This window comes from Erinaceus europaeus, chromosome 17 (assembly GCF_950295315.1).
Source record: "Erinaceus europaeus chromosome 17, mEriEur2.1, whole genome shotgun sequence".
In the NCBI taxonomy this organism is placed as follows: domain Eukaryota; kingdom Metazoa; phylum Chordata; class Mammalia; order Eulipotyphla; family Erinaceidae; genus Erinaceus; species Erinaceus europaeus.
Window position 1 is genome coordinate 79,052,434 of NC_080178.1, and position 23,173 is coordinate 79,075,606.

Here is a 23,173-nt window from a genome sequence, read left to right on the forward strand (position 1 = left end):
CCGCCACTCGGCCCCTGAGTTGGACCATCTTATGAGAGCGGGGGAGAGCGAGTGAGGTGTGAACTCAGCAGGGAAAGGCAAGGAGAGCCGGGCTTACCTGAGAGACAGCCCCATTCTTGGGAGCCTCTGCCCTCAGAAGTGAAGCTGGCTTTGTTCCCTTCTGGCATCCAGGTCTTCTCCTGGGATCCGGCCCCGATTCAGTTCCTGGGAACCCAGGAGGAGCATGGCACTGTGCCTGCCGTTGGAAGCGTCTCTCCCAGCGTCCCCCAGGAGGCTTCAGGTGGCTCGGCCGCTGCTGCCGTGGGTCCTGCAGGGGCTGGAGCTGTGAACAGAGCAGCAGGCCCAGTGTTCAGCCTCCACTTCCCTGCGCCTGTGCATGGAGCACTGTGGGAGAGCAGGCCATGCACTCTAGTGGTGGCTGGGGTCTGATCCGCCCCACAAGTGGGCGGCTCTCCTGCGGGGATGGTGCCAGCCATGCCAGGTGCCGGGCTTCTTCTGTCTTCTGCTTCTCTTGCAGCTCCTTTCTGTTCTGTGGGGAAATGCCCATGGGCTAGAGCACCCCCAGGACTGTCTGGGACAGAGGGGGAGGAGGGTCCCTGTGGGATGCTCATTCTGCTTCTGGATCCTGACCCCCCATTTGCTGTTTGAGCTCCTGTGGGTGCCAGCAGTCTCCAGGCTCTGACACTCATTATGTGACTTGGTCAAGTTACCTAAGCTTGCTTTTCTTTCTTTCTTTTTATTTTTTTAACATTTATTTATTTTCCGTTTTGTTGCCCTTGTTGTTTTATTGTTGTAGTCATTATTGATGTCGTTGTAGTTGGATAGGACAGAGAGAAATGGAGAGAGGAGGGGAAGACAGAGAGGGGGAGAGAAAGACAGACACCTGCAGACCTGCTTCACCGCCTGTGAAGCGACTCCCCTGCAGGTGGGGAGCCGGGGGCTCGAACTGGGATCCTCCCGCCGGTTTTGCGCTTTGCGCCACGTGCGTTTAACCCACTGCGCTACCACCCAACTCCCATTTTTTAATTTTTTTAATATTTATTTTATTTATTCCCTTTTGTTGCCCTTGTTGTTTTATTGTTGTAGTTATTATTGTTGTTGTCGTTGTTGGATAGGACAGAGAGAAATGGAGAGAGGAGGGGGAAGACAGAGAGGGGGAGAGAAAGACAGACACCTGCAGACCTGCTTCACCGCCTGGGAAGCGACTCCCCTGCAGGTGGGGAGCCGGGGTTTGAACCGGGATCCTTACGCCGGTCCTTGTGCTTTGTGCCACCTGCACTTAACCTGCTGTGCCACCGCCCAACTCCCCTCCTTCTTCCTTCCTTCCTTTTTCTTCCTTTCTTTCTTTTTCTTTCTTTCTCTCTTTTTTTGTGTGCCTCCAGGGTTACTGCTGGGGATTGGTATAAACCCACTGCTCCTCACAGCCATTTTTTTCCATGGATAAGACAGGGAGAAATTGAGAGAAGAGGGAGAGAGAGAGAGAGAGTGAGACACCTGCAGACCTGCCTCACCGCTCGTGAAGCTTCCCCCCTGCAGGTGGGGAGCCGGGGGCTCGAACCTGGATCCTTGCACAGGTGGCCTTGCTGGAAATTTGACCCTCCTCCATGAGCTGCCATTTTGCCTGAATCTCTCCGGCCTGCCGCACCGTAGTTTTGGTTGAAGAGCACACGTGGAAGTTTTCTCTTGAGTTACAGATGGACGCACGGTCTCGACATGCCACCGGGGCAAAAAGACTGTGCGGAGACATGTGGGACCGGCCTTCTTTGTGGTTCCTGCTGCAGGGCGGGCTTCCTGGAGGAGGAAAGGAGCCTTTGCCTGGAATGCTGTCCTGGAGGGTGCTGACTGAGCTGGGGGAGCAGGGAGGCTCCAGTTGGGCCTGAGGTGGCATTGGGGGAGGCTGCTCTCACGGGGGAGGGAGAACACCAGGGCCACTTCTCTGAATGTCCTGGCCACTCGGAAGCGGACTTTCCCGGCACCCAGGATGCTTAGCCCAGCAGAGGGTTCATTTTTCTCTTTCGTGGGCTACATGACGTCAGTATGTGACCGAGAGAAGAAAGAAGTAGTGGGAGCAGTCCCAGGAGATCCAGGACTTTGCAGACGTCAGGACTTCGGGGTAGGAAATAGCTGGCATGGGTTCCTGGCCACTGCAGAGGTTTTCCATCAGCCAGTCGGCATGGTGGGCAGGCTGGAGTCCTGGATGAGGTTTGGACCCTGGCCCACCCAGAGCTGTCTGAAGTTTTCATTACAGCGTTCAAGAGAGAAGCTGGGGCAGGGCTGGGGAGGCTTCTTTGTTTGAGACAAAATGTGTGTTTTTAAGCTCCTGTGACTGGCTTGGTTTTCAAGTGGGAAAAGGACTCTGAGCAGAGAAATGGGAATTGGAAATCCAGAGGGAAGGAGCAGCAGACAGTGGTCCCCCAGCCACCCCTACTCTCCCAGCTCTCTTATGGGGTGTGGAGGGGCTGGGGGTGGCGTGGGAGAAGCCTGGGGAGCAGAGGAAATCGGCTGCCCCTGGGCCTCTCAGTACAGAAGGTGTTTATGAACAGTGTGAGACTCACACGTTGGCCCAAAAGGGGCTAAATCCTATGTATTTATTTACCGCCAGGATTATTGCTGGAACTCAGTGACTGCATATGCCTCTGCTATTACTGGTAGCTAATTTTCCCTTAATTTCTAATTTTATTTTAATGATAGAGATAGAAATAGAGAGGGGAGAAAGACAGACAGAGACCCACAGCACTGTTCCGCCACTCAGGAAACTTCTCCCCAGCAGGCAAGGGCCAGGAACTTAAACCCAGGCCCTTATCCGTGATAATGTGTGTGAACGCCTGCAGAGTCCTGCTGGGTGTGCCACTGCCTGGTCTCTAAATCTTGAGGGCACGTCCTGGGGTCAGGACTCACCCAAGCGCATCTGGCCACCACATGAGGTCACAAAGAAGGAAACTGAGGCAGAGAGGCTCCATGATTGGCCCAGGATTACCCAGCTTGTATTCAAGAGCATGAATTCAAGTCCAGGTAGTGGTAAGGACATCTGCTGTAAATCAAGAAGACTGGAGCCTAAGTGGGTGAAGGGAGAAAGGAGCTTTATTCGCACGGGCCAAGAGTTCAGATCTCTCTCTGGCCTCCAACAAAGGGACGGAACAAGCAGGCTTGAGAGCAGACAGTGTCATCACAGAAGCAGAGGCTGCAGGGTTACGGGGTCAGACTTGCTCCCACTGCTCGGGGGCTGGCTGGTTGTCTCAGTTACTGTTATGCTTACATGTTATCTTCCTGCTTAGCTGTGTCTGGGAAAGTTTAGCCTCAGCATAAGATATACCACTGCGGGGGGCTGGGCGGTAGCACAGCGGGTTAAGCAGAGGTGGCGCAAAGCTAAAGGACCGGCGTGAGGATCCTGGTTCGAGCCCCCGGCTCCCCACCTGCAGGGGGGTCGCTTCACAGGCGGTGAAGCAGGTCTGCAGGTGTCTGTCTTTCTCTCCCCCTCTCTGTCTTCCCCTCCTCTCTCCATTTCTCTCTGTCCTGTTAACAACAGCTATAACAACAACAATAATAATAATAATAGCAACAACAACAAGGACAACAACAGGGGCAACGGAATGGGAAGGGTGACCTCCAGGAGCAATGGATTTGTAGTGCTGGCACCGAGCCCCAGCAATGGCCTTGGAGGCCAAAAAATAAATAAATAAATACACCACTACCTTTTAGAAGGGCAGGAGCTAGCCAGGGTTACAGAAGCTGACATGACAAGCAATTCAAGACAAATGTGGCAGAAACCTTGGTTACTACAGACACGTGTTGGCACGTGTGATTTTGCTGTATCAAACATCTGACTGGTTTGGCTGTTACCTTCTCAGTAAGAGTTTAGTCTGACCATCATCTCAGCTTTGTTTCCTCGATTTGGACCTTCTAGGCTACCCGCCTGCTCCCCCACAAAACCATGGCAACCGAAGGGTGAAAAGCAAGCCCTGTGCTCATAGGGCCTGAAGAGCCCTCAGGAGAGCTCCCTTGCCGTGTCCTCTCCGGCTCTGGGCTTCTGCCTCTGTGGAGTGTGGAGCTGAAAAAACCCCACGTGCGGCCACACAGCTCCTTTGCTGTTTTCCACTGTCTCACGGTGTCATGGGAGCACCCAGCGGGTGATGTGTCCCGCCAGCCCCTCCTCCATGCCTGCATCTGGGCTGGGGCCTCCGCCAGAGCTTTCTAAATATAGCTCCTCCTTTCTCCTGGAACAAGAGAGCCGGGATCCTGGGGACGGCTCCCAGGCTGTGGGTCAGACTTCCTCGCCATAACGGGAGGAGGAGCTGGACCAACAGGCCCGGGGAGCAGCCCCTGAGGTCGTGCTACCAGACTTTGTCATCCTAAGTGGCATCAGTGGCTGGGGGCCCTGGCCTTGGGCCTGACTTCCTGCCTTCTTTCTCTAGTGTCTGTGGGGCCCAAACCCCGTGACTAGCAGGTTCTGCTAATCCATGACGGCCGGGTGAGCGCAGAGACACGGCCTTCTTGGGGGATCGGGGGTGGTGAGAGCCGCACTTAGAAGACCACCGGTGTGTGAAACAGGCCCTGTTTCCATTCTCATTCCTGGTAGAGGTTGGATCGTGGCCTAAAGTAACAGCTTTGAAGTGGCAATATCTGTGCTTCCTGGGTCTCTAGGCTTTGTTCCCAGTCCAGAGTTCCAAGGTTCGCAATATGATCATAGTTATGTTTTTTAAATGTTTATTTATTTATTCCCTTTTTGTTGCCCTTGTTGTTTTATTGTTGTAGTTACTATTGCTGTTGTTATTGCTGTCGTTGTTGGATAGGACAGAGAGAAATGGAGAGAGGACGGGAAGACAGAGAGGGGGAGAGAAAGACAGACACCTGCAGACCTGCTTCACCGCCTGTGAAGCGACTCCCCTGCAGGTGAGGAGCTAGGACCTCGAACCAGGATCCTTAACACCGGTGCTTGCGCTTTGTGCCACGTGCGCTTAACCCGCTGCGCCACCGCCCAACTCCCGTGATCATAGTTCTTAATATGTCTGTTTGTTGGTTTGTTTGTTTGTTTTAGTGAGAGAAGAAAAACCAGAGCTCTGTTCAGGTTTGTGGTAGTGCTGGGGATTGAACCTGAGCCCCTAGAACTTCAAGCATGAAAGTCATTTGCATAACCTCTATGCTGTCTTCCCAGCCCCTGATCATGGTTATTTAAAAAAAAAAAAAAAAAAAAAAAGGAGTCGGTCGGTAGCGCAGCGGGTTAAGTGCACGTGGCGCAAAGCAAAGCGCAAGGACCCATGAAAGGATCCTGGTTCGAGCCCCGGCTCCCCACCTGCAGGAGGGTGGGGTCGCTTCATAGGCGGTGAAGCAGGTCTACAAGTGTCTGTCTTTCCCCATATCCTCCCATTTCTCTCTGTCCTATCCAACAACAACAATAATAACAATAATAATCACCACAACAACAATAAAAAAAAAAGGGGGAAACAAAACTAGAGAGTTCTAGGAGTGTACATTCATGACAAACAGACTGGCAGACAGTTTGAACAAAAGCGGGGTCAGGCAGTGGCGCACCTGGTTAGATGCACACACTACAGTGCTCAGGACCCGGGTTAGAGCCCCCGGCCTCCACCTACAGGGGAAGCTTCCTGAGTGGTGAAGCAGAGCTGCAGGTCTCGCATTCTCTCTCCCTCCCCCACCCCCCTTTCCCTCAATTTCTCTCTATCTCTATTCAATAATATATAAATAAAGTAAAACATAAATTTAAAAAAGTCTAAGGCCCAAACTTTCTCAAAATGATGTTGAGTTAAACTAACCCAGAAGAGCTCATCAAGTAGCCAAAAAAAAAAAAAAAAAAACAGATTCCAGGGAGTAGGATGTGGACTTTTTTGGGGTGGGGGGAGTGACAGTATATTCCGGACCACAGGTATTGCTGCCTTTTAAGTGGTTTCTGTTCCACCTGGAAGCCTTCTATTTTTTTTTTGAATTTTTTATTATCTTTATTATTGGCTAGAGACAGTTTGAAATGGAGAAGGGAGAGATAGGGAGAGAGACAGAGAGACACCCGCAGCCCTGCTTCACCACTCACAGAGCTTTCCCCCTGCACGTGGGGACCGGGGCCTCGAACCTGGATCCTCGCACATTGTCGCATGTGTGCTCAACCAGGTGCGCCACCACCCGGCCCTCCGGCAGCCTTCTATTTTAAGTTGCATTTTTTTTTTTTTAAAGAATTTATTTATTTATTCATGAGAGAAATAGGAGGAGAGCACTCTGATAGATAGGAGTCCACTCTGTTTGTTACACGTGCTGCCAGGGACCGAACCCGGGACCTCATGCTCGAGAATCCAATGCTTAATCCACTGCACCACCTCCCCGACCACTTAAGTTGCATTTTCTTGATGGTGGGAACAGTGGGGCACCTTTCTCTGTGCCAAGAGAACACAAGAACACAGGCTTTTTTACTCTAGGTCGTTAACACCCTTTTGTCTGCTTTCTGATCAGGCTGCTGTGGGGTTGTTCCTTGAATTTCTCGAGAGCGAGGACCTTCACATTTATGTTGGCATCACACTTTGGCCAGATGCAGGGGAGAACCCCATCCCATGCCTCCTTCTCCCTCCCTCCTCCTTCGTCCTTCCACCATCCCTTTCTTACACCCTCCTCCCTTCCATTCTTTTGCAGTTCTGCTTGGGAAGACATGTCAGGGTGCTTCTGGGTTGGGCCGGGCTGAGTTGAGTCTGTCTGGGAAGTTGAGTCTGTCTGGTGCAGGAATGCTTTGTGGTTAAAGTGCTGGAGAGCTCAGGCTGTTGACAGACTCTGGGGTCAAACAGCCCATGTCCAGCTCAGCCTCTGACCTCGGCAGCCCTTTCACTTCTTGCCGACCTTCTCTTTTCTCACGGGGTGGGGGGGCCTGCAGTCTCTAGGACACCCCCCCGGATCATTTCATTTAGGCCGTGCTATGGGGGTGTCAGGCAGTGAGCTCTCCTCTGACACTGTTTGAAATTGCTTTCTGACTATCCTGGGCCTCAGCCCTGGTCTCTGCTAGTCCGTAATGAGCTCGTGGCCTGGCCCGGAATAGTGACTTGTACAACAGGTCCTTGAATGATGTTCTTTTTTGTAGGTGGGGGTAGATAGCATAATGGTTATGCAAAGAGACTCTCATGCCTAAGGGTCTCGGAAGACCCCAGTTCAATCCCCTGCCCCACCATAAACCAGAACTGAGTAGTGCTCTGGTTAACAAACAATTTCTTCTTCTAGCGTTTGCCCTTCTTCCGTAGCCAGTCAACAGGTCAGGTTGAAAGCTGTCAGGAGCTGCTTGTTGCTGGCTTTGAAAGTGACTGGGATCCATGTGGATTCAGTCGGCTAGGAAGGATCGTCAGTTTCCCCAATGAATGGGTACTCACGGGATGCACCACGAGAAGGTCGATCCAATGCATCCCAACAAACAATAATAATAATAATAATAATAATATTCCTTTTTGTTCAACCTCATTTTGATATCATGCTGATGAGGAGAATCATTTTTTTAAATATTTATTTATTCTCTTTTGTTGCCCGTGTTGTTTTATTGTAGTTATTGATGCTGTCGTTCTTAGATAGGAGAGAAATGGAGAGAGGAGGGGAAGACAGAGAGGGGGAGAGAAAGACAGACACCTGCAGACCTGCTTTACTGCTTGTGAAGTGACTCCCCTGCAGGTAGGGAGCCGGGGCTCGAACCGGGATCCTCCCGCCAGTGCTTGCGCTTTGCACCACGCTTGCGCTTAACCTGCTGTGCTACCGCCTGACTCCTGAGGAAAATCATTTTTTTTACTCCTGGCCACAGGGGGTGGGGGGGACCGGGGAGTGCATATCTGTGTGTGTGGCCTTTCTCTACCAGTGGTGAAGCAGGACACATAAGGGACACCAGTGTGATGTCTCTGTGACCCCAAGAGTGAGCCTGTGGAGGGAGGGGAGAGTCGTCCTGAGGGGAGGGGTCCTGTCCAGCAGTGGCCACACCTTCCCCTAGTCTCAGTTCAGCCATGAGGCTGACCTCAATAAATGAACTAGAAAGTAAATGAATCACGACTACAAGTTCTCCTTTAATGTCAGAAGTGGTTTAGGGTTTACTTAGAAGTTTTGGTGATTTTTTTTTTTTTTATGACCATTATGGGAGGGGAAAAAGGACTCGAGCGGGACTTCCAGCCTCAGAGCATCAGACCTTCCTGCCTGAGAAGGCAGGTGCCTGGCTGGAGAGCTGGGCAGTAGACACGTTCTGTGGCCTGGGAGCCCTGCCTGATACTGTGCATGTATGTACCTACCTCTTGTAACCTTGGGAAAGTAGCTCCTGGCAAGAGGCCGCTTTTGTTCTTCCCCCTTTAAAGAAAGAGGCAGAACCTTCCAGACACCAGGCTGCAGATGCTACCATGACTCCACCCCGACGTCTCTGGGCAGACGACCTCACCTGTGTGTCCTGGACCCTCACATCTCCAGAGCTCTGGTCCACTCGGGAAAGACAGAAACAGGCTGGGGGATGGGTCCACCTGTCAGAGCCCATGCTCAGCAGAGAAGCAGCTACAGAAGCCAGAACTCCCACCTTCTGCTGCCATAAACAGCCTTGATCCACACTCCTGACAGGGGAGAAGTGATAGAAGGAAGATAAGAGGACTCTGCACTCCAGCTCCATCAGCTCCCAGAGAGAGAGAAGGAAAAGGAGAGGGCATAGGGAGGTAGTTGTGATGTGGTGAGTGGCTTAGAGGGAAGAGAGGAGTGAATCAGAAAAAGAAGGGGCAGCTATGTATAACTGCGGACATAGAGTTGTAGAGAAGATGGTTGACCCATGTCTACAACCTCAGGGGAACTGTGGTGATGGCAGTGGGGAGAGTGAAGATTCAGAACCCTGGTGGTGGGAATGGTGTGGATTCAAACCCCTGTGGACATGTAATTCTCTAATATAAAAATATCAAAAATAAAAAAATAATAATAAATAATAGAAAGAGGCAGAGAAAAACCCCAGAAAGGCTGGGGGACTCTGGGGACTTTGGGGGACCTTGAGTGGGAGGGACGCTGACCCAGGATGTTCTAACTACTGCTGTGCTGAGAGCCGACCAACTCTGCTGAAATAGAGAGCAGCTGCTTAGGTGACGAGATGATCTACCGGGGCCAAATAGTGGCACACTTAGTGTAAAGCGCAAGGATCCCGGTTTGAACCCCTGGCTCCCCACCTGCGGGGGGAGGGGGTCACTTCTCAAACAGTGAAGCAGGTCTGCAGGTGTCTGTCTTTCTCTCCCCCTCTCTGTCTTCCCCTCCTTTCTCTATTTCTCTCTGTCCTATTCAACAATAACAACAATAATAATAACAACATGCGCAACAACATGGGAAAAATGGCCTCCAGGAGCAGTGGATTCATAGTGCAGGCACTGAGTCCCAGTGATAATCCTGGAGGCAAAAACAAACAAACAAACAAACAAAACATGGCGCCAAGCGCAAGGACCGGCATGAGGAGGATCCCAGTTCGAGCCCCCAGCTCCCCACTTGCAGGGGAGTCGCTTCACAGGTGGTGAAGCAGGTCTGCAGGTGTCTGTCTTTCTCTCCCCCTCTCTGTCTTCCCCTCCTCTCTCCATTTCTCTCTGTCCTATCCAACAACGACGACATAACAACAATAATAACTACAACAAACAACAACAAAAAAGGGGCAACAAAAGGGAAAATAAATAAATATTTAAAAAAACACAAGACTGCAAACCTATCAGTGACGCACAATGAAGACTCACCGTGCTCCCTTCTCCACACTGACCCCGTTCCCATTAGCTTTAGAGGGTGTTGGGGGCAAGTGGGCTGGGGGGCTGGGTGCTGATGGTTTCTCTGGAAGGGTGAGCCCTGCTTGGTGAGCAGAGTGGGGCCCAGATGCCCGCCTGAGGCTGGAGCCAGTCTCTTCCATCTGCTCTGGGGCTCCCCGCTCTGTCACCCACGGAGTGCTGGTGGGAGCACCCCTCACTCTGGGCTAGAGACGCAGTCTCACGGGCCCCTGGGCTCCTGGCTTCCCTTTCCCAGCTGGAAACTGCTTTAGTCTGGCAGCCCCAGGCCCAGGGCCTCTAGTCCAGGCCTCGGGTCTTTGCAGCACATGGCAGCCGGGAGCCTCTAGCTCCTTTAGTGAATCCACCCGCCTGCGTGTTCCTACCCTGGGTCAGACTGTGGGGTCACCCTCCTTCCCTGACAGAGCCCGCCTTCTGCTCCCCAGGAGTGCATCATTGACGAGGACTGTGGGCCCGACAGGTACTGCCAGTTTGCCAGCTTCGAGTACACCTGCCAGCCGTGCCGGGAGCCGCAGACCGTAAGTGCCCGGCAGCCAGAGGGGAAGGCTCCCCCGCAGCCCTCGCCCAAGTCTGACTGCGGGCCCCCAGGACTCACATGGGCCTTCGCTCGTCAGTGGAGGAGGCCCAGACACGGGGGTTCTGACTCCACACGCCCACCGGCCTGGCCCTCTCCTTCGCGGGCTACCCCGTGGTGGGACTGCTCCGATCCTCTGGTCACACTGCCACCTCTTCTGCAGCTCTGCAGCCGCGACAGCGAGTGCTGTGGGGACCAGCTGTGCGCCTGGGGTAACTGCACCAGAATGGCCAGCAGAGGCAGCAACGGCACCATCTGTGACAACCAGAGGGACTGCCAAGCTGGGCTGTGCTGTGCCTTCCAGAAAGGTGGGTGCTCTCCCCTGTCGGTGCAGGTCCTGTGCTCAGCTCCACCCTGCCAGCCACGGCTTTCCAGGCCTCCGTCTCCCCAGGCAGGCTTGCTCACAGATACTCAGCTGGGCACGCGGCGCCAAGCAAAAGGACCGGCGTAAGGATCCCGGTTCCAGCCCCCGGCTCCCCACCTGCAGGGGAGTCACTTCCCAGGCGGTGAAGCAGGTCTGCAGGTGTCTGTCTTTCTCTCCCCCTCTCTGTCTTCCCCTCCTCTATCCATTTCTCTCTGTCCTGTCCAACAACAATGACATCAATAACAACAACAATGATAACTACAACAACAATAATAATAAAAAACGGGCAACAAAAGGGAAAATAAATAAATGTAAAAAAAAAATACTCAGGGGCGGAGGGTAGATAGCATAATGGTGATGCAAACAGACTCTCATGCCTGAGGCTCCAGAGTCCCAGGTTCAATCCCTCGCACCACCATAAGCCAGAGCCAAACAGTGCCCTGGTTAAAAAAAAAAAAAAAAAAAAAGTACTCAGCTGGGTGTCAATCTCTTTCCTTCCCTTCCTCCCTCTCTCCCTCTTTCCCTATCCTTTCCTCTCTCCTTCCCTCCCCTCCCCTCCCCTCCCCTCCCCTCCCCCTCACTTGCTGATGAGCCCAGGGTGGGAGGAGGACCCCCAGGTGTATGGGGTTTAAGTGTTTCCCCTTCCCCACTAGCCCTATCCCAGCCGCTCCACTGTCCAGACTCCAAGGCAGCCCCCGGCCACAGTCCTGTTTGCTGTGACAGCTCCCTTCTCCCTGTCCAGCCTCACTGCCGCCTCCAAGAGGAGCTGGTTCAGACCAGCTCTCCTCCTCTTGGCGTTTCTGAGAGCCTCTCCTTCCCACCACCCCAGCTCGGCCAGAACCAGAAGACTTCCCCAGCGATCCTCCTCAGGGATGGCTCTCTGGGGATCCTCCCCCTGGGGGATATCGTCCCCCCTGTGCTCTGACTTTAGCCAGACTCCAGAGTCTACCTCCCAGAGCCAGCCTTGCCTGGCTCTAACACACCTGTCCGCCTCTTCCATCCGCCACTCCTGGATGCTTGCAACTTGGACTCCCTCAGCCTTTCTCATGACCCTCTGCCCTAGGTCTTGGTTGCTGCCGTGCTCCAGGTTTGAACACTTGTCTTCCACTCCAAATTTCTCTAGAGCTCTCAAAATCCAACTTGTCTTCCTCTTCCATGCAGTCCTCCTTAGTTGCTACCACCTCCCAGCTTCCTTCTTTCCACTCCCTTGCTGTCATTCTGCCTCAGTTCATCCCACCTCCACTCTGGGATGAGCGCTGAAGATGGGAGGCTGTACCCTCTTTGTTTGCTGCCTCCCCTCGTGCTGAGCATAAAGGGGTCCCTCTTGGCTGGCCCCAGGTCTCTTGTTTCCTGTGTGCACCCCACTGCCTGTGGAAGGTGAGCTGTGCCATGACCCTGCCAGCCGGCTGCTGGACCTCATCACCTGGGAGCTGGAGCCCGAAGGAGCTTTGGACCGGTGCCCGTGCGCCAGTGGCCTCCTCTGCCAGCCCCACAGGTGAGACCCCCTTTCCCTTCCTGCCGCGGCTCAGCAGATGCCGAGTTCCAGCGGGGACTCAGGAGCAGTGGCTGGGCCCACGTGGCGTCCATTCCCAATAGGCTCCATTTGCAGTGTCCTCGGGTCCTGCAGGAGAGCCCGGAGGGGCGAGGTCTGGAGAAACTGCACAGATTTGGGGCCCGTGCAGGGCTGAAGGCGGGGGAGCAGTATCGCCAGGAAAGACTCTAGAGAGGAGTGAAGGGCGATGAGCTGAGGCCACCGGAGGAGAAAGGCTGTGGCAGTGGGGGCCAGGTTTAGAGGGGCCAGCGGGGTGGTCGCGAAGGCAGCGTCAGAGGAGGAGGGGACCTGGACGGTGGGAGGCGGCAGGTGTGTGACCGTGCTGTCCACACATCAGGAGCCACCGCTCAGCCTTCTGTCCTAGCAGAGTGTGGGGCGACCGGGCAGAGCAAACACCCCCTCCTGCCCTGATGCCCTGGCTTTTGCACTTAGCTTCCGTCCTACTGTGGGGGGATAATGGGGTACTGAGAGTCACAGGAAGAGGGACATACAGGTATCGGGGCTCCAAGAATGACGCTCCCTCAACAGTCCTTTTTTAAAAAATTTTTTTAATATTTATTCCCTTTTGTTGCCCTTGTTGTTTTTTTATTGTTGTAGTTATTATTATTGTTGCTATTGATGTCATTGTTGTTGGATAGGACAGAGAGAAATGGAGAGAGGAGGGGAAGACAGAGAGGGGGAGAGAAAGACAGACACCTGCAGACCTGCTTCACCACCTGTGAAGCGACTCCCCTGCAGGTGGGGAGCCGGGGGCTCGAACCGGGATCCTTATGCCGGTCCTTGTGCTTTGTGCCACGTGTGCTTAACCTGCTGCGCTACCCCCCGACTCCTCTCCCCCCATTTTATTTATTTACTGGATAGTGACAGAGAAATTGAGAGTGGAAGGAGAGAGAGACCTGCAGCCCTACTACACCACTCGTGAAGCTTTCCCCCTGCAGGTGGGGACTGGGGGCTTGAACCCGGGTCCTTACACACTGTAATGTGAGCGCTTAACCAGGTGCATCACCGTCCGGCCCCTCAGCAGTGTTTTTTTTAAGGCTCAGATGCAGGCAAAGAGTTAAGACTTGGGGGCTGGGCGGTGGCGCAGCGGGTTAAGCGCACATGGTATGAAGCGCAAGGACCGGCACAAGGATCCCAGTTTGAGTCCCCGGCTCCCCACCTGCAGAGGGGTCACTTCACAAGTGGTGAAGCAGGTCTGCAGGTGTCTCTCTCTCTCTCTCTTCCCCTCCTCTCTCAAGTTCTTTCTGTCCTATCCAATAAAATGGAAAAAACGAGGGGGGGGGGAGGTGGCGGCACACGGGTTTAATGGCACACAGCACTCAGATGGGAGAAAAAATGGCCACACACAGCACCAGCGCCAAGCCCCGGCGGTCACGGTGGAAGCAAAGAAAAACAAGTTCAGACTCTTGCGGTCTCTGAGCTGGCGGCCCGAAGCCCGGACTAAGAGGCCGAGGACAGAAGCAGAAGTGGGGCCTCCATCTCACTCCATCTCGGGAGTGGCGCCACCCTGCCCGAGCCCACCCTGTCTCTCCGCAGCCACAGCCTGGTGTACGTGTGCCAGCCGGCCCTCGCCGGGAGCCCCGAGGAGGGTGGAGACGCCTCGGACGAGTATGAAGAAGGGGGCTTCATCGAGGAGGTGCGCCGGGAGCTGGAGAACCTGGAGAGGAGCCTGTCTGTGGAAATGGCTCTGGGGGAGCCTGACGCGGTCTCTGAGCTGCTGGGGGGAGACGAGATTTAGAGGCGGGCCCCGTCTGCCGTAGCTAATTTATTTCCCAGGCTGTATCCTCTAGGTGTGGGCTCACCGGGCTTTGTCTGTGGCCTCTTCCCTGTCCGTGTCCCCCCGTGGCTTGAAGCAGAATGAGCTGCTGTGTTCGCACCCCGCTCCCCCAGGCCGTGCAGTCGTGGGAGGTGTGGGCACAGCAGGGCTGCCACACCTGCTGCTTGGTCTCATTCGGTTCTGCCCGGCCTTGAGAACTGTTAGGAGAGCAGGGATGGGAACGCACAGGGGAGAACACCCCACCTGCGTAGCCCAGCTCCCTCCCAGCACTAGGACTGTGGTTCCTGCCTTCCCCAACTTCAGCCTGGTGAGGAACGTGACTCACCCTGCACGGCAGAATCTCTGAGGCCCAGAGAGGTCAAGTCACTTGCCCGAGTGACACAGCTAATAAAGTGCAGAGTGGGAGTTCCCCTGGGTGTGATTTCTAGTCCAGAGCCCACTCTGCTCCCCCCTCAACAGCCTCAGTGTCCCACACAGTGCCCCACCCCAAGTAGGAAAGATGGGATTTTTTCTCCTCCTCCTTGTCCTCATCACAGCTACTCCCCTTAGAAATAGCATTTTCCCGTGGTCCGGGAGGTGGTGCAGTGGCTAAGGCACTAGACTCTCAAGCATGAGATCCTCAGTTCGATCCCCGGCAGCACATGTACCAGAGTGATGTCTGGTTCGTCTCTCTCTCGCTCTCTCTCCTATATTTCTCATTAATAAATAAATAAAATCTTAAAAGAAATAGCATCTTCCTTGGTGTGGAGGTGGCCTTAGCTTTCAACGAGGACAGAGAGTGCTAACTCCGTCCTCTGTGTCAGCGAATCACATTAGTAACTGTCAGGACACAGAGTTGGGGCATCATCTGTGTTAACTTGCCAGAAACAATGCATTGGTTGTAGGACGAGGACGATAAATGGAATTGGCACGATCCAGCAACTGAAGACCATCGGAGCAAATCGAGCCAAGGTTGTGATATGCAGACAGAGTGCTGGGCTGTGTGTAATGTTTTCAGGTGCCATGGGTCCTTCCACCATGCACTCACCCCAGAGTTATTAAATGTCAAAGTTGCACATGATTGTAGAAGCATGCTTGCTGTGATTGTTTTTAAAGTTACGTGTAGACATATGTTGCATTGAGCAACCTAGCGTAGACCACTTAAACTGACTTTTTTGTAGCTCTTGGATTTCCTGTTGAATAAATATAAAACTCTTTCTGCCAGGAAAAATAAAATGACATGTACCACCAAAGCAATTTTTTTTCCATATAAGTAAACTTCAGACAACCGAGAACACCTTTGCTAACATCAAAGAATTTTAAAAATGTTAACTGTCTTTGGATGAAAAGTAGTTTTAAGTGGTTCAGGAGGTGGCACAATGGATAAAGCATTAGACTCTCAAGCATGAGGTCCTGAGTTTGATCCCCGGCAGCACATGTACCAGAGTGATATCTGGTTCTTTCTCTTTCTCCTTCTACCTTTCAAAAAAAAAAAAATAGTAGTCTTAAGAGTGTCAATGTTATCATAGTCAGAGCTAGTAAAAGCAATGTATATGACTTTTTTTCTTGGGAACCTTCTTTAAATCAAACCCAGACATGGGGCCTAACATGGTAAGAGCTTCAGGAACTAGTGTTTTGTTACCAGCTGGTGGCATTTAATTATATTTTTAATTATATTGACTTCATGAGTGCTTCCCCTCACCCCCACTAGAAACTGAGGCTTTAAGACTTGGTGGGGGGGGAGGGCTGGGGACAGGGAAATAGCATGATGGTTATGCAAGAGTTTCATGCTTGAGACTGGGGTCCCAGGTTCAATCTCTGGGACCGCTATAAGCCAGATCTGAGCAGTGTGCTCTGCTTAAAAATAAAATTAATAGAGGGAGTCGGGCGGTAGCACAGCTGGTTAAGCGCACGTGGTACAAAGCACAAGGACCGGCATTAGGATCCTGGTTTGAGCTCCCGGTTCCCCGCCTGCAGGGGAGTCACTTCACAGGCGGTGAAGCAGGTCTGCAGGTGTCTGTCTTTCTCTCCCCCTCTCTCCATTTCTCTCTGTCCTATCCAACAACAGTGACAATGATACACAAGGGTAACAAAAGGGAATAAATATTAAAAAAATAATAAAATTAATAATTGGAAACAACAAATGACATTCAACCTTTCATAGCTAAAGTCCAGGCTCATCAGACAAAGAAAGGACTACAAAAGCTGGAGAAAGGCTCACTTAATGATGGCTTTTTTGGTCACTACCAGACTGCCGCATCACCCCTTAAATATGATCATCTAGACCTCTAATAGATCCCTCTCCATCAACACCAGTCACTTCCACCAGGAACATCATCATAAGCCCATCTATGGGCCTCTCCAATACCAAGCCCTCGCTGTAAAGCAGCAATGGTAGGGCCTGTCCCATTTTCCCAAGGAAGGCTGGGTCATCCTACCCTGCCACTCAAGGAAGACTGACCTGGAGTGAGTGGAGCCTTGGTTCCCAGCTGTGACCTGTGACCATGGACTGTGAGCTCAGACTGAAAAAGACTCGGAGGCCATACAGACAGACTCCTGTGCCGAATACGAACATACGTGGGCCCTGGATCAGATTGGCGGGGTAGTTACTTGTCTTTATATGTCTTCTTCAAAGTTGGAAGCTACTCTCGGCCCTGATCCAGCTTTCTCGTTCTGTCCTCAGCTCTGCATCTTCCCAGATAATATTCAGAGTCCACCTCCATGTTAACTACCAAGCTCAAGCAAAAATAAAGTCATGAACTCCAAGATAGACTTCCTAGCTTCTTAAAACCACCCTAAAATTCTCACCCTCTCTTTTTCTGGTTGCTGTTTATTAAACATTTTGTCCTGCTTGATATCTTAAGTGTTTTTCAGACACCATGTTGCAGATGCTGCTATTTAATCCTGAACTTCCTGGGCAGATGACCTTACCAATGTGTCCCGGAGCCCTATCCCACTAGGAAAAGACAGAAACAGACTGGGGGTATGGATTGGCCTGCTAACATCCATGACCAGCAGAGAAACAATTACAGAAGCCAGACCTCCCAACTTCTGTATCCCCAAAATAATTTTGGTCCATACTCCCCAAGGGGTAGAAATGGTAGGGGACGATGACTAGAGCACTCTGAAACCATGCATCAGGACCCGGAGAGAGGAGGGGAAAAGGAAAGACATTTGGGAGCAGGTGTAGGTGTAGGTGTGACTTAGAAAGGAAGAGCAGGCAGGACCATGGGGCGAGGGGGGAGGGAGAAAGAGAGAGGTGTAGGGGGCCAGGCCGTAGCATAGCAGGCTAAGTGCACATGGCGTAAAGCGCAAGGACCAGTGGAAGGATTGCGGTTCGAGGCCCCTGGCTCCCCACCAGCGGGGGAGAAGGGGCTGCTTCACAAGCGGGGGGTGAAGCAGGTCTGCAGGTGTCTGTTTCCTCTCTTCTCTCCATTTCTCTGTCCTGTCCAACAAAATCAGTATCTACATCAACATAATAACTACAACAATAAAACAACGGCAACAAAAGGAAGTATTTTTGAACAACAAAAACATTACTTAAGCATTATCAAAGACTTAACATTGGAGTCGGAGAACTAGCCAACAATAAAAATAGTTAACTTGTGTGACTGAGACTCAAAGGTTACAGGTTGTGCCTGGCACTGTATCCCAGAGCTGCACAGTGCTGATCCCCCCCTTCTTATACATATTTTTAAAGTGTAAAGCTCATTAAAACAAACAAACAAACAAACAAAAAAACCCCTGAAAACCAAGTATGTCCTTTGAATTAGGGAAGGGCAGTCTGGGAGCACATGGAGGGTGTGTGCGCGCCCACTTTCCGGGTTCATTGGTCATTTTGGGCCTGAATCCACTCTCTGGCCACTGGAATCAACTTCTGTACAGACAAGCTGGTGACCACAGCGGCAGGAGTGTGCTAAGTGATAGCGAGGAGCCTCCTCCTCTCCTAGCTTGTGGCCTAGCAGCTGGTCTAAGTCTAAGTAGTCACACATGCTCTGAGTTTGTCAGGTATTTGTTTTTTAAATAACTGGACAAATCTGGAAATCAGTACTGTAGCTAACCAAATTATCAGAGCCTTACCTCCCCAGGAGAACCACATTAAAGGAGCATCTTGGTGGACTACAATTTTTATATTTAATTGGCGATGAATTCCTTTGCAAACCTGATAAAGCATTTAGCTAACCTAAAAACAACACACATTGACATCTGACTGCCAGTACCCAAAGTAAGAGTCCTGCTTAGAAAATTAACAGGTTTAGGTGGAACGGGTTTATTTAGCCATCAATACACTTGCTGACCCAAATCACTTTCTATTCCACAAGTTTTGCCAAGTCAAAAGTGGTCTTGATGCTGAACAAAGGGCAACAAACTCAGAGGGAGAAATACCAGAGCCAACTGGAAAGGAAATACTAGCAAGTGAACCAGAATAAAGAACTTTATTGTATTCACACACACACACAGTTACTTCCAAATTGAATAATAACATTGCTGTGCTCTGATACTTTGCACTCATTTTGCTCGGACCCCACTGCAGATCTGTAGCTCCTCTGGCCAGAGAAGACACAGTCACATTCCTAACAAAGCAGCCTCAGAGTCAAGAGCCACCAACTATTTCCTATTTTTACCTTACAATTCTTAAAGTATTTCCACTACATTACAGAGATCACCAAAAACTGTAATGTGGCCCCTTCAGCATTTCTTTGTTGTTGTTCTTTTCCCAAATCTTTTTACTTTTACTTCCTTCGTTTGAGAAGTGGATTTCCAACTAACAGTCGTATTCAGAACAGCTAGGATGGTATGATCCTGAACACGGTGCTTTGGCCTCTTTTGGCCAGAACATACCCTCTGCCTGTAGCGCCTGCCCAGAGTGAATGTACTTGGTTTTCATAGGGCATCATGCCCGCTCAGCCCAAACCTGTCTGCCCCGTAAGAGCTCCTCGAAGCCTTGCCACAAGCATGGGGGAGCGGGGAGCGGTTTATTGTGTGGGTTGGACCAGCCTCAGGGAAGTCAACAGGAAGGTCCTTTAGGTTCCACTCTCCCTAGATTTGGGACACTTAATCACATGGCGAATGTTCTCTGCCTTTTAGCTCTGAATCTGAGGAAAGCGGACACACAATTAGCTTCCTCGAGTGAATTACTGCTCCTGTCTCCACAAGCCCATTTAGAAAAAGGGGCCGCGGGTCCTTTTCCTGGAATTAAAAAGTGCAACACCGTCTTCATTTTACCAGGTGCTGAAATACAAGACGCTTTTAATGTTTTCTTTTGTACAATGAAGTATACGTTCTTTACTCTCAGTGTTTATAATATGCCTGTAAATAGAAGCAGCAAACACAAGACAGGGTAGAAGGCACAGAATGATTAGGTGTGAGAAAAATCGTACCGTCTAGTCTTGTATGGACAGTAAGCGAGGTCAAGCCAAAGCCCGTTCTGTTGAGAATATAAACTGGTCCTCCCCTGCTGCAGCCCTTGAGAACAGAAACCCAATTTATGGATCACCGTACCCCAAGTCAGCTGGCTGGTGCCAGAACCAAAACAGCTATCAGGTCACATCAGAAAACCAAGTGATCCAAAAGACAATTGATTTATCACAAATGCTTTCAAGTTTTCATCCAAGAACACCATCCACTTAATAGGAGGGTACTTCTTCAGTCAAATTTAGAAGATTACTAGTCTAAGTGAAATACAAATTAGCCAGAAAAATATCATATAAAATATTTTTTCCCTCATGGAACCCAGAGACTTACAAGATATTATAAGTAATTATATTCCAACTGCAGAGCCAGTATCTACTAAAACTATCTTCTAATTATATTCTTTCTTAAAAAGAAAAAAACAGGTAAAAATCTGATTTTGAAATATTGACAGGATCCTCCAAAGTTAAATATTAGCATTTTTCATCTATGACAGCTTGACTGCAAACACATCTGATCATAGAGATGGGATTTTCAATATACACATTACAAAATAGTAAGGAAAACAGGTCTGTCCTTAACCCAGATTCTTTATCCACAAAGAGTTTAATGACTAAAGTAACACAACAGAATGAACAAATGTTTTATTGGCGTGTTCATTGTTGTAAACAGCATCTGGCATGAAAAAGTTTTACCAAAACCTTCTCAATTGATTTTTATAAATAAGATGGCATTCTCAAAATTTACGTAGAATTGTGTTCGTTGACGTTGTGTTTAGCAAAGACTTGCCAACTTTTATAGACTCTGCAATGACATCATGTTGACTGCGTCAGACTGCGCCGTTACCTGATCATGTTGACTACGTCAGACTGCGCCGTTACCTGACTTACTAACAGTAGCAAGTTTATTCAACACGATGTTAAGACATTTTCCCCAAAGTTAAACTAGACGCAGCTACAAAGAACTCCAAAAATTAAAGTGGGACTTAAAAAACAGTTCTATAAGATGCAAACTTGAAGTCAATCTTGAAAAATAAATGTACAAAGAAGAAGAAAAAAAAAAAAGCCGCTGAACAGAAAGACCTCATTAACAAGGGTAAAAACAGCCGTACAGGACCCAGCACTGAGGGACCTCACTGAGGATGGTCACACACCGGGTGCACAAATGTACAGAATGACACGTGACAAGAATTCTCCTGGGAAACAGCTGAGCTGCAATGATGGGAACTCAACAGGAACAATTTTATTTACATGCTGACTGAGTGAGACATTCTCTACATCCATAACTTAAGTACAATCAGTTATAATTACAATATTGCAGCAGTATAAGCCACCACCTGCTGAGAGAGGCCTCAGGGAAACATTTGGATGTTTCAGGATGTTCTTAATTCTTAGCAAAAAAAAAAAAAAAATAATAATAATGAGACAGATCAAAAATGCAGCTTCACAATCCTTTACTGGGTTACCGCTGGTTCTAAGGATGTCTCTCTTCGGCTCCTTTGCTGCTGCTTCCTAAGAGTCAGCACTCACCGCATTTACTTCCGGATCGTCAGTGAGGTAATGTGTGTTCAGTGAAAGAAACAGAAACTCCATTCACTCGGGGCCTTCGCACAGCTCTTATTGTTAAGCTATGAGCATCCTGTCTGAGGCCAGTTTGACTAGCTGCTATGCGCACATTTGTCCGCAGCAAAAGAAATGGACTCATTTCCCTTCCCCCTTTTCTAGTAGGTTTTGCTACTTGTTTTTATTTTTTTTGCACATCCCTTTCCACGTTACAGTACATCTGACTATAGTGCACAACATGATTCCAAGTCAAAATAGTGGCCCACTGGGCACTGGGCTTCTGATTGGGGTAGAGCAGTCCAATCAGTGCTGGTGTCACCGGCTCACCCGGCCACGTCTGCCCATGATGGCACTGACACAGCAGCAGTGAACCGCCTAACGAAAACCAGATCCCCCAGGGAAAATGTTCAACTAGCAGAGTCAGTCTTGAGTGGCGTCTTTATTTGGTGCCCCATCCAGGTATATTTTTAGTGCTTTCTCTTTCCGAGGTGAGTACGTGACGCGATGTCCTGTCTTCTGGAGTCGACTGCTCTCTTTTTTCATCAGTTCATTTCTTTGCTCGTCTGTCAACTCCATTAATTCTTCTGTCTTATCCCTACATTAAAAAGTATCAATGACACATTATACTAATACAACCACCTGTCTTTAAAAATCCACGCTTAAATAAAGTTCTACAGTGAGCAAACGAAATCCGATCGCCACTGGAAAAGTTAACGTCACACAGTAAGATGCCGTCTTTTTTTTTTTTTTTGGGGGGGGGGGCCCTGGACTTTTCAGCTGAGGCTTTGCACCTGGACTCCACCACTCCGCTGGCTTCTTTCTCCTCTTCTAAACAGAAGGTGAGAGACAGAGACACACCACAGCAACGCTACACTGCTCACGAAGCTTCCCCACTGCATGGTGCTCCCAGGCGCTGACCAGGAACCTGAACTCAGGTCCTCACGCATCGCGGAACGTAAGCTCTACCAGGTGAGCTGTCGTCCAGCTCCCAAAGATGCCCTTTATCTCTTTTATTTGTTTACTTATTGGATAGACAGAGAGAAACTGAGAGGCATGGTGGAGATGAGAGGGAGAGAGACAGAGAGACACCTACAGCCCTACTTCACCACTCCTGAGGCTTTCCCCCTGCAGGTGGGGAGCAGGGACTTGAACTTGAGTCCTTGCGAATTGTACTGTGTGCGCTTAACCCAATGCACCACCGTCTGGCCCTGAATCTCTAATGTGCTTATTACACAAACATAATACTGACTTTTAAAAATGGCAAAGAACAGCTTTCATGTTCTTTTTACTATAGTAATAGCTGGCAGATATTGAACATCCACAGCTAATAGGCTTTACATCAGTTATTTTTAATGCAGTGGTTCTAATTTTCAGAAGACTCGTGCACGGCTGAGACTGTTTTTGCCACTTAACAGGTGAAGAATGAGGTAAGTAGCGTAGCGAACTCTGAACTCTTCCCCCCAGGACCCAGAGCTATTTTCCTCTACATCTTTGCTTTTCAGCACCACAGCCACGAGGCCCTGCGCTTCCTCTGAACCGCGAAGTGCTTGCGGTGTGACCAGGACAGAGCACCTCGAAGATGCAGCACATGCCTCGGAGGACAGAATAACTCACCGACAGCTTTGTATCACCTTGTAGCACGATGATATTCTGCATTTACTGGGTCAGAAATAGTTTACTATAGTTAATTCTACCTGTTTCTCCTTTAAAGTGACTATCAGAAAATTTCAAACTAAGGCATGGCTCAGTTTATTTCTTATGACCACAACTGTTCTCCATCATCATAGTAGAGACATTTGTGGAAAACAAAACATATGCACAGCAAAAAAAAAAAAAAAAAAAAAAAAGCCACATCTCTAGAAAAACGCTGTGAATATTACCTGTAAAATATGACTGCACCATCATCACAGATATAAAGAGGCCAGACATTCAGGGTAGAAACTTTAGGGTTCCAGTCCAGATCCTGATGAATATCAAGGACAGAAATATCACAGGGGAAAGTTCCTTTGCCCTAAGAAGAAATGAACAAGTGAGCAACTCATACTAGCAACTCAGTTTACTAAGCAGGAATGTCCAGAAGCAAGCATTCTTAGGGCTTTACCTTGGCAAATTCAAGATCTTCCAAAGGAATACCACTGATTTCACAAAGCTGTAAAAAGAAGACATAATGGGGGGTTGTTTAAACAAACAAACAAAAAAACTGCATAAGG

The 23,173-nt window shown here is 50.0% G+C and overlaps 2 protein-coding genes and 1 long non-coding RNA gene across 10 annotated transcripts in view; 1 reads left to right on the top strand and 2 right to left on the bottom strand.

The window, feature by feature from the left end:
• Positions 1 to 238, bottom strand: part of LOC132533914 (uncharacterized) — a 10,304-nt gene extending 10,066 nt beyond the window's left edge. Inside the window, exon 1 of the long non-coding RNA XR_009545678.1 lies at positions 98 to 238. This is a non-coding gene — a long non-coding RNA (uncharacterized LOC132533914). The remainder of the gene's footprint in view (positions 1 to 97) is intronic.
• DKK3 (dickkopf WNT signaling pathway inhibitor 3) overlaps positions 1 to 21,821 on the top strand; it is a 46,588-nt gene extending 24,767 nt beyond the window's left edge. For 5 of the 6 annotated variants that reach the window (XM_007521154.3, XM_060177171.1, XM_060177168.1 and 2 more), the window contains 4 exons: positions 10,169 to 10,261; positions 10,481 to 10,625; positions 12,020 to 12,176; positions 13,770 to 15,242. In XM_007521154.3, the coding sequence (XP_007521216.1) occupies positions 10,169 to 10,261; positions 10,481 to 10,625; positions 12,020 to 12,176; positions 13,770 to 13,971 (597 nt within the window). In that variant the 3' untranslated portion in view covers positions 13,972 to 15,242. Of the gene's footprint in view, positions 1 to 10,168; positions 10,262 to 10,480; positions 10,626 to 12,019; positions 12,177 to 13,769; positions 15,243 to 21,799 lie in introns of those variants that run through there. The other variant, XM_060177170.1, reaches the window with a different exon arrangement.
• Positions 20,031 to 23,173, bottom strand: part of USP47 (ubiquitin specific peptidase 47) — a 100,925-nt gene continuing 97,782 nt past the window's right edge. For all 3 annotated transcript variants that reach the window (XM_060177158.1, XM_060177157.1, XM_060177156.1), the window contains 3 exons: positions 23,065 to 23,112; positions 22,844 to 22,974; positions 20,031 to 21,558 (listed from right to left, as the gene is read on the bottom strand). In XM_060177158.1, coding sequence (XP_060033141.1) covers positions 21,384 to 21,558; positions 22,844 to 22,974; positions 23,065 to 23,112 — 354 coding nt within the window. In that variant the 3' untranslated portion in view covers positions 20,031 to 21,383. The remainder of the gene's footprint in view (positions 21,559 to 22,843; positions 22,975 to 23,064; positions 23,113 to 23,173) is intronic.